General features: G+C 43.4%; 1 protein-coding gene across 1 annotated transcript; it reads left to right on the top strand.

Moving 5' to 3' along the window:
• Positions 1 to 73: 73 nt before the first annotated feature.
• On the top strand, positions 74 to 9,542 carry LOC127582276 (tetratricopeptide repeat protein 16-like). The gene is made up of 4 exons (XM_052037447.1): positions 74 to 251; positions 1,327 to 1,541; positions 3,694 to 3,941; positions 9,397 to 9,542. The coding sequence occupies exons 1-4, from the start codon at positions 99 to 101 to the stop codon at positions 9,540 to 9,542; spliced, it is 762 nt and encodes a 253-aa protein (XP_051893407.1). The 5' UTR covers positions 74 to 98.
• The last annotated feature ends 1,502 nt before the right edge of the window (positions 9,543 to 11,044 follow it).

The raw sequence follows: 11,044 nt of genomic DNA, 5'->3' as shown, positions 1-11,044 counted from the left end.
CCACAAACCTGGATGGGTACAGCTCCAAAACTTTCCAAACTTAATGACAGCCACGTATTAAACTGTGGCAAAAATGAGCACAGCAAATTTGGTTAATTATGGGCCGCAAATTGTTTTCCAGTATTGCCACCCTGCTTGCATTGGGAAGGCTTGAGGATTGCCTCCAATATGTCAACAAGCAACTTGAGGAGGTGACTTCCAATCCAGAGCTCTACATCCTTCGGGCGAGACTGCAAGACCACTTTTTCAATGTAAGTGCAGTGCTTTAATGGTTCATGTTATTAGTCAGCATTTTATATTTACAACCCTTGTTTTTTTTAAGGAAATAAGTTGTAGAGTTGATTGGTGCAATCTAAAACCTCATACGAATCAGCTGTTGGATTAACCAATTGATCTAGATTTTGTATATAATCTTGCAATTTCTTTTCTCAAACATCTCCCAACAATGAATGGCCAACCACATTAAAGGGAGTGCAATATTCAAAGGAAATTGAGAGCAATGAAAGAATTTGAAGGGTAATGCTGATATAAGGGTTCTTTTCTTCTCTCGTGGCATCTGAGTGTTGTTAGAAAGGCTTGTATTCATTGTCCATCCCTAATTCCCTCGAGAAGATGCAAGTGAGCCAGTGTCATGAGTCCATCTACTGAAAGTAACCACTTCCAGGATATAGACTCAGTGACAAAAAGGGCAAGGATGTTTTCTGAGGTAAGATGGTTTGCAACTTGAAGGGGAACTCGAAGGTCGTGATGTTCCCAAATGTACATCCAGCAGGTTGACTCACAGGTTTGGGAGATGCTGTTAAAGTAGCCTAGGTGAGTAACTGCAGAGCATTTTGTAGGTGGTGCACACTGCAGCCACGGTGTGCTAGTGATGGAGTATTGGTTACCAATCAATTATCTGCTCTGTTGCGGCTGGCCTGAAGGTTGGAGTTATATTCGTCCAGCCCGCAGAGAGTATACCGTCACAACCCTGATGAACCATGCAGACAGTGGTGCTTTCTGGGGATGTGAGTCAGGAATGGTTGGACACTCAACCTCTGACCTGCTGCTGGTAGAAGTGCGGAATTCTCCCCCACACTGGATAATAGTTCCACTATTTAAAATCTGAGGTTGATATATTTTTGCAAGCCAGCAGTATTGAGGCCTATGGAGCCAGGATAGATGAATGGAGTTAGGAACAGGCTGAAAAGGCTGAATAACCTATTCCTGTTCCTAATGTAATCCTCCGTGTCTATCCTCAGCATAGAGACTGGGGGTATGCCCTATATTTTTGAATTATGTTCATGGCAATATTTATTGTTCATTTTCTTTCTGCTCCATCAACAGGTGGTTAGTTGTTACCGGGATGTCAGTCATGCTCTGACCATGGATCCCTCCCATCCAGAGGCAGTATCATTAATGAGTACACTGAGGCAAAGAGCTGAAGAGGCAAAAGCTCGAGCAGTGAACAAGGCTCTGGAAGGCAATATGAAGGGTGCACTCCATTTCATTAACAAGGCAATAGACAATAATCCCATTGAACTTGACTATTACATTTTCAGGTAAGGCCAACAAACTGCAGATAAGACAAGATCAAAACCCTGCAGATGCTGGAACAGAACAAATAGTCCTGGAAATATTCTGCAGGTCAGGCAGCAGCTGTGGAGAGGAGAACAGAGTTAATGTTTCGGAACTCAAGTTCTGATGAAAGATCATCAGCCTGAATATTAATTCGGTTCTCTCTGACCTACCAATTACTTCCAGCATAGATAGTTTGTGTGCACCTTTACAAGTTTAAACTATAAGTTATGACATCCATCATAAGGTCAATGAGATAAATGCCAGGAAGGTAAATCCAGATTCCTGTGTGAATGGAAGGTTCCTTATTTTTCTCCCGATATATTCTGGTTCAATCTTTAAGATTATTTTCATAGAATAACACAGCACCACAGGAGGCTATTCAGCTCGTCAAGTCCCTGCTGGCTCTTGCAAAGAGTAATTCTGTTTGAAGGAGTTTGTGCAGACTTATTGGGCCAAAAGGCATCCTTCCACACTGTACTATTCCACAGTTCTATATTAGTCTTACAGTCAAAGCCAAGCCATTTAGGAGGGAAATCAAGGAACAACGTTTCACTTAAGGGGAATCTGAAATGCTCACTCTCTGGAGACCAATAATGATGGAGCAATCGGTGCATCAAAGATTGAGACTGGTGGATGTATTGTATCAAGGCACGCTGGGCTAAAGCAGATACGCAGTGTGGTGTGTAGATCAGCCACAATCCCATTGAATGGCAGGGCGAGTGTGAGAAGCTGAGCCTTCTCCTCCTGATCCTCTTGTACTCCCCATTCTTGATTTGCACAGTTTCATTCTATTTCAAATCCTTTTTAGTATTTTAACCACCTCAGTCATGCCATCTGTGGTACTTCATACACAAGAGAATACAAGATAAGTTAATGCAACCTGTCCTCAGAACTTAGCACTTTGTTATCAATGATCCTTAGGAATCTCCTTGAAACACAAAAGCCAGAACTGAATGTAATGGATTTTGAGCAAGGTCTGCACAATTGAAGCATACTTTCCTTCTATTTTTAATTTGCCCCCAGTGCCTGCTCTTCTGTAGAGATAAAGGTTAACACTTCATTAGTCTGTTTGAAAGCTCTGTAACTGTCAGCTAGTGTTGAATGATTTGTGTATTCAGGTTCTCAAATCTTTTTGCTCCTGTACAATTCTCAGTTTCACTGCAATTTGAAATTACTGTTCAATAACCCTCCAATTCTCACTGATTAATATTTAGTGATGATTACTGATAACATTCATTCTCCTAATCCATCATACTTGAAGCAGGGGGAGTGAATGGGGTTCAGGGGTAGGAGGTTAGGGGGCAAACAGTAATGCTGCCCATGACCCACCGAGAGAGCAGTTAGTGACCTTCCTGATCCATCCAACAGTGGATCATTGAATAATGTGTATTATCACTTAGGTCGTTGACATGGTGCAAGCAGTCATTTCTTTCCAAGCAACACACACAAAATGCTGGAGGAACTCAGCAGGTCAGGCAATGCATTTTCAAGCTTTCAGTTAATTGAAAACTGAAAATGGGCAAGAGTGCCAAAGCTCTGGAATGAAAAGCAGAAGCCAATGTTTTTCCTTCACCGCATTCCTCCACCAACCCTTTTTATTTGGTTTGTAAAGGACTTGCAGGTTGGGTCACTCATTGATGCCATCTGCCAGCCACGGACGACCCATCTGGAGCCCAAGCCTTAATGCAGGACTCCTCCACACTGATATCAACCCTTCCCACCTTACCTTCTTCTGAGATCAATTGAAAGGTCGTTGACCTGAAGGGGTAGCACTGTTCTGTCCCCTCAGATGTTGCCCGACCTTCTGAGTATTTCCAGAATTTTACCTTTTTACTTGTAGCAATGTGATTTTGTAACTTTATGATCTCTCCATCCTAGTAGGAATTGTTGGAGTACATCATTAAGGTGAATTTTTTAATAACATTCCGATGGGAATTGAGTTTATAAAGCCAAGGATCTTATAACATAGAACTCCTCTCTGTGCTGTATAGCTCTGTGACTCTATAACACAGGGAGAGAATGCAAATCCCATGCCCATATTAAATCAATGCACTCATTGTTGATTATTTATTCTTTTAAACTCTAAACCCTTCACCACAAACGTCATATTTCTACTCTACTTTCAATCTACAGGGGGACCCTGTGTAGAAGAGTCAAGAACTTTAATGCAGCCATTGATGACTACCTGCATGTCTTGGATAAAGTAAGCAACATGAAGCAAAGTGAGACCTACCTGGAGACTCAGAGACAGCTCCTTCTGACCTACAATGATTTTGCCGTGCACTGCTACCATAAAGGGTTTTATGAGGAGGCGATCCTTCTTTTAAACCAGAGTATTAAGGAAGAGAAGCAGGAAAAAGGACTGTACATTAACCGTGGGGGTAAGAGTAATTTCTTCCATCGTATAATGTCAACTGACATTTGAGGTAAGAGAGGGTGTCTGAAGCTGCAAGGGTCCCAAGACCTGCTTGAGAATATACCAGCCTGTCCAGTTAATTAATGAACTTTTTAGTCTTCATAGTCATAAATTCATAGTTATAGAGTCAGAAAGCAGGCCCTTGGATCCACAATTCTACTGCTCACCTACCACCTGAGTGTTACCACCCACAGTCTATGGGATGGGGGAGGAAACTCACACAGTCACAGGAAGAACATGCAAACTCCACACAGACAGCACCAAAGGTCAGGATTGAACCAGGGTTGCTGGAGCTGTGAAGCAGCAGCTGCGCCACTGTCCCACCCTTAATCCTGCGTTTAAGTGCCATCTCTTCTCATCCACTTGCAATTAATCTGTTCTTTTCAATAAAACAGATAATGCTGGGAATACTCAGCAGTTCAAGCAGCATTTGTGGATAGAGAAACACAGTTAATATGGCAGGTCTTCTGCCCCAACACAGGAACCAATGCCAAGAGCTACCAAGAGACCCCTGCAGAAGTTCTAGTTTCCAACACCCGCATCTGGGCAGGCGTGGCAGTGTAGCGGTTAGCGTAACGCTATCACAGCGCCAGCGACCTGGGTTCAATTCTGGCCGCTGTCTGTAAGGAGTTTGTACGTTCTCCCCGTGCCTGTGTGGATTTCCTCTGGGTGCTCCGGTTTCCTCCCACATTCCAAAGACGCACGGGTTAGGAAGTTGTGGGCACGCTATGTTGGCGCCGGAAGCGTGGCAACACTTGCAGGCTGCCCCCCAGAGCACTCTACGCAAAAGATGCATTTCACTGTGTGTTTCGATGTACATGTGACTAATAAAGAATAAAGAAATCTGTCTGAATCAGCAGTGGCACCCTCTGTCTAGCTGTCTGCACAGCTGGTTGCCCCTGTGCTGCTCAAGTGGACTCCTGGCAGCACAATCTTCCACAGACATCCCAGCTCCTAGGCTGGGAGATCTGCCCTTTTTCCTGCACCAGGTTCAACCTGACACAAGCACGACAGTCCCCATTATAATGAGTGAATATCTTTGGAGAAAGATAGGTAGTTGTGATTTTATTATTTATTTAAGTTAGCTTCAATGATTTTAATTAACTTTTTGGTGTGCAGCTGTGCTTTATAAATGTAAACAAAATGTTTAATGTTTGTGAAGGCCATTCAACTACACTGATGACTTTGACCAGACCCAAGTACTGCAGGGAGAGGTGAAGGACGAGAGTGCTGCACTGGCTGTCTGTGAGTGCAGCCAGCTGCCTCTGCTGGGATAGCTAGGCTACGCAGGAGTTCAGGGAACCAGGTTCCAGTGGAGGACCATGGCTGGGGCCACAATGGAACAAACAGTAGGGCCCAGGACAGACAGCCAGCAACCTTTGGGGCAACAAAGGATCTGCCTCAAGTTCCAGGTTGATGACATCTCATCAGATTCCATGCCTTGGAATTACAATCAGGACGCCAATATTTGACCTGGAACCAATGACCTTTCAAGCAGCATCACAGATGCTGCCTGACCTGCTGAGTATTTTCACATTCCTGGCATCTGTTTTTGCTGTTTCCAATTAGTTTCTGGAAATAACAGAATGCAAACACCAATTCAGTCAAAATGTCAGTTTGTCACTTTCTATTCTATCAGCACCATCCAAAGACAAAGAACGTCATCCCTGGTAACTCAAAGCTGTTACTGCACAGCTGAAAACAATTTTGCTACAATGGTTAGTTCTGTGACAGTGCAGAACAGCTTACACAAAAATACAAGGAGAAATGTTTTAGACAGACATACAATTATTATCTGAACAATAGAAAAAGGCACAAAGCTTTTTCTGAATTTCCTTTAATCTATTCAAAGCCAACCTGATTTTGCTTATGACACCCTTAACTCGTGCATTGACTCATGCACTGTGTAATGATTTGATCTGTACGAACGGTATGTAAGACAAGTTTTTCACTGTGCCTTGGTACAAGTGACAATAATAAACCAATACCAATACCATTGCACTAGTGGGAAAGTCTCAAATGAGGGGACTTAGCTAAAAGATAAGTGGCCAGTCATTTAAGGTGTGTGGAAATTTCTTTTCACAGTGGGTGGTGAATCTCTGGAAGTCTCTACCCCTCCGGGTTGTGAAGACTAGATCATTACAAGTATTTGAGATGGGGGTAGATACATTTTTGAAAGATTGGGGAATTGAGGGCAATAGGGAATGGCACAGAAGAGAATTGAGGTCAGCATAGATCAGCCATGATCATATTGAATGAAGGGGCAGCCTTGAGGGGGAAGGGGTCCATTTTCTTGTGTTCTTGTGCAGGTTTGTATCTTTAGTAAGTGTTTGATACTATTGATGAGTTTAGGGAGTATTATGACAGGCAATATAACAGAATATAATAGAACTGAATTTCAGAGGCAGAGCACAAGATGTTGTCATTACAATCGGTGCATTTAGCTCTACCAACTAGGAATGAATGAATTTCTAGGCAACTATTTTATAAATAGTCATGTAGAATCAAAAAGTAAAAAGTGAATGATAATCTTATACAAATCCATGCCTTCTCCTGAAGGTTATCGAAGGAACGGGAAGGATACATCAGAGATTCACAGAGTTGATTGAGTTGAGGGGTGAGAGAAGATCATTGTGAGGTGGTCAGAGTAGGTACGGTTCTTTACATTAGGTTGCACAAAATTAGGGGAAATCCAGTGGAAGATCGAGACAGACATTGTGGGTGGCATGGATGAGTTGGGCCGAAGGGCCTGTTTCCGTGCTGTATGACTATGTGTTCAAAGCTGTAAGGTAAAGGGGGCAATATTATTTGTATGTTTGAACAATGGAAAGGCAAAGTCACTAAGTGGGTATTATCTGCCTCATATCAACACATATGTGACACCAAGCTCCGTGCTACTTAACCCTAGGATCCAAACCAGTCACTTCAAATATCAAGGGACAGAAATCCATCTTAGGTCATTAGCATAAAGCCAAAGACATGGCTGCCAATTGCACTTAGTTCCTCACACCTGGTCCCATTGAAGTCCATGGATCTGAATGGGAACCTGAGGATGATACTCTCGCATGCTTTTAGAAATGGGAACACAAGATGAATTTCTCCCCCTTGTGTTTCTTTCAGGAAGTCTGAAGGCACAGTAATGTGACTTCATGATTGAAGTATAATGTTATTTTAAGAACTATAATTCTTTCATGAGAGCTAAATGATTAAAGAGACAATGATCAATTGTCTGTGGTAACGGCTGCTCATTAATCTCTCGTAAATTGGTAAACTGGTTTATTATTGTCACATGTACCAAGGTACAGTGAAAAACTTGTCTTGCATACCATCCATACAGATCATTTCATTACAACTGTTCATTGAGGTAGTACAAGATAAAACAATAACAGAATGCAGAATAAAATGTTACAGTTACGGAGCAAGTGCAGTGCAGGTAGACAATAAGGTGCAATGCCAATACGAGGTAGATTGTGAGGTCAAGAGTCCATCTTATCATACTAGGGGACCATTCAATAGTCTTACAACAGCAGGATAGAAGCTGTCCTTGAACTTGGTGGTATATGCTTTCAGGCTTTTGTATTTTCTGCCCGATGGAAGAGGGGAGAAGAGAGAATGTCTGGCATGGGTGGGGTGTTTGATTATGTTGGCTGCTTTACCGAGGGAGTGAGAAGTGCAGTCAGGGTCCATGGAGGAGAGGCTGGTTTTTGTGATGTGCTGAGCTGTGTCCACAACTCTCTGCAGTTTCTTGCAGTCTCGGGCAGAGCAGTTGCCATACCAAGCCGTGATGCATCTGGATAGGATGCTTTCCATGGTGCATCAATAAAAATTGGTGAGGGTCAAAGGGGACATGCCAAATTTCTTTAGCCTCCTGAGGAAGTAGAGGTGCTGGTGAGCTTTCTTGGCCGTGGCATCTACATGGTTAGATCAGGACAGGGTATTGGTGATGTTCACTTCTAGGAACTTGAAGCTCTCAACCTTCTCGACCTTAGCACTGTTGATGGAAACAGGAGCACATACACCGCCCCTTTCCTGAAGTCAATGACCAGCTCTTTTGTTTTGCTGATATTGTGGGAAATGTTGCTGTCATGACACCATGTCACTAGGTTCTCTATCTCCTTCCTGTGCTCTGACTCATTGTTATTTGAGATATGGCCCACTATGGTGGTATCATCTGCAAACTTGTAGATGGACTTAGAGCAGAATCTGGCTACATAGTCGTGAGTGTACAGGGAGTAGAGCAGGGGGCTGAGGACGTAGCCTTGTGGGGCACCGGTGTTGAGAATAATCGTGCTGGAGGTGTTGCTGCCCATCCTCACTGATTGCGGTCTGTTGGTCAGAAAGTCAAGGATCCAGTTGCAAAGGGAGGTGTTGAGTCCCAGGTCTAGGAGCTTGGAGATGAGTTTGTTTGGAATTATAACATTGAAGGCAGAGCTGTAGTCAATAAGCAATAGTCTAACGTAGGTGTCTTTACTGTCCAGATGCTCCAGAGATGAGTGTAGGGCCAGGGAGATGGCGTCCACCGTAGACCTGTTTTGGCAGAAGGCGAATTGCAGTGTGTTGAGGTTGTCTGGGAGGCTGGAGTTAATGCATGCCATGACCAGCCTCTTGAAGCACTTCATGACGGTGGATGTCAGAGCCACCAGGCGGTAGTCATTAAGGCATGTTACCTTGTTTTTCTTAGGTGATCAGGCATGTTTCTACCTGCTAACACAATGTAACTGTGAAACACACCTGATTTTGGTAGGTTGGTTTATTATTGTCACATGTACCGAAGTACAATGAAAAACTTTGTTTTGCATGCCACCCATACCAGTCATTTCATCACATCAGTGCATTGAGGTAGTACAAGGGAAAACAATAACAGAATGCAGAATAAAGTGTTACAGTTACAGAGAAAGTGCAGTGGAATAAGGTGAAAGACCATGATGAGATAGATTGTGAAGTCAAGAGTCCATCATTATTGTACAAGGGAACTGTTCAATAGTCTTATAACAGCGGAATAGAAGCTGTCCTTGAGCCTGGTGGTACGCGCTTTCAGGCTTGTGTATCTTCTGCCTGCTGGGAGGGGGGAGAAGAGAGAAAGTCCATGTAATCACTGGTCATAAATGTCTGGTAGCCACAGATGGTGTCACACTGATAGCATGTCATCATCAGCTCTTTTCCTTCCATATTGGCTAATAAGGTTCCCACTATTAACCATTGAGAGGAGATTCAGTGTTTTCTCCCCACAAGTTATAAAACTAGTCAAAATGTATTACACTAACAGTTACGTAGAGTGAGTCCATCTTCTTTGTTTATTCTTGACAATATAAGGAATGTGTGAAGTAGAGTTTTTATTACTACATGCATCTAAAGGTAAATGTAATTCGATTATGTCAAAGTACTTTTCTTAATGAGGTGTCTGGTTCAATTTGCTTCAGATTGTTTCCTCAAGCAATGTAATCTGGACTTTGCACTGTTAGATTATGAACAAGCTCAGGAGTTGGATCCTGAGGACTGGCGCATTCAGATTCGGATTGCGGCAATAAACAATGAGAAGGGACTTTTGGACCACCAGAATAGGTAAGGTATTGTTTACTGTTGCCGATTGTGGCAATCAGGCGACCGGGTGACATGGAGTTAGTAAGACCAATGTGCAGTTTTGATCTCCTTGTAATGTAAATCTATCAGTAAAAGGCAGGAGAGCCCATACTTTGGGGCTCGGAGGAACATTTTCAGGTTGGAGCAGATATTGTTGGCATCACTACCGTTCGGGTGACACACCAGTGCAAGGAGACCATAGAGTCCATGGCTTCCGGTGCACACATACAATGCTTGCAAGAACATTGGAGCTGGGTTTAATGGGTGGGTTGAGGCCAGTTTCAGCATTAAGTGAAGAGCCTAACCTGGGCTGCCAGCTGTCTGTTTCCCTCCAGGTCAGTGACTTCCTTGACTTTCTGTCATTATGAATTGCCCCACATCCTCTCCCTGATCCCCTCAGTCTCCCCAATCAACTGCCTGACTTTCCCCAACCTGTTCATTAACCAGCCAAAATCAACCACCTGACCCCTGGTGACCTCACCATCAAAATGACCCTCCTGATCCCCACCACTCACTACTCTCTCTGATTCACTTCTGCTGCAGTGGTGGGAGCTCGTGGAGAAAGGACCTCTGTATTGCCTTGGCCTAAACATTTTGGGTGCTTTTGCGTCACACTCCGTCTCTGTTACACACCATCTGTCCAGTCACACATGTTTTGTCCGAGGCCTCCAACAATTAGGTTAGCCACTGATGTCACACTTTTGCAGGAAGTTTACCAGAGATGAAGTGATAAACTGTCTGGCTCTAACACAGGTCAGATTTCTACAGACTTCAGTAGAAGTTCTTAGAGAATACCAGATATTTTTGAGTAAGTGATTAGAACTTCTCAAAAATATATGCAAATGTAAATTTACATTCATTTCAGAATATCCCAAAGTGCTTTGCAATCAGCATAGTAAAATTGATGTGTAGTCACTGTCCTAATGTAGGAAATGATAGCTATTGTACATGGGAATTCCCACAAATCACAATATAATAAAAACCCATATTTTCTTCATTTCCTTACGACATGGAAGGAGGCCATTTGGCCCATCAAGCCTACGTTGGCACTCAGAACAATCCCTTCAATCCCATTCCCCTGCTAGTTCTCCCATCATTCCCAAAGACTTCCCCCCAGATTTTACCGCTCACCTACACTAGGGGCAATTAACCGACCCAGCAGCAAAGGAATCCCATGCACTCACAGTGCACACAGAGAGCACCCGAGGTCAGGATTGAATCCGGTTCATAGGAGTTGTAAGACAGCAGCTGTACAGCTGTACCAGTGGGCTGCCCATAATCTGATATTTTTAAGGTACGTTGGTTCAAGAATAATCATTGTGTGGGACTCTAAGAAGAACTATCCCTGCCTTTCTTTCCGTCTCTGCTCTTCCCGACCCAGGAGCTTCCTGCATCTGCAGTGGCGAAAAATTCACCATCGGTTTCCAACCGGACTGCTTTAGTGGTGGGATCTTTTACATCCACTTCAGAGAGCACACGAGGCCTCAA

This window comes from Pristis pectinata, chromosome 23, assembly GCF_009764475.1.
Source record: "Pristis pectinata isolate sPriPec2 chromosome 23, sPriPec2.1.pri, whole genome shotgun sequence".
Classification (NCBI taxonomy): domain Eukaryota; kingdom Metazoa; phylum Chordata; class Chondrichthyes; order Rhinopristiformes; family Pristidae; genus Pristis; species Pristis pectinata.
The sequence above is the reverse complement of the archived record's forward strand: the minus strand, read 5'-3'. Positions and strand labels throughout refer to the sequence as shown.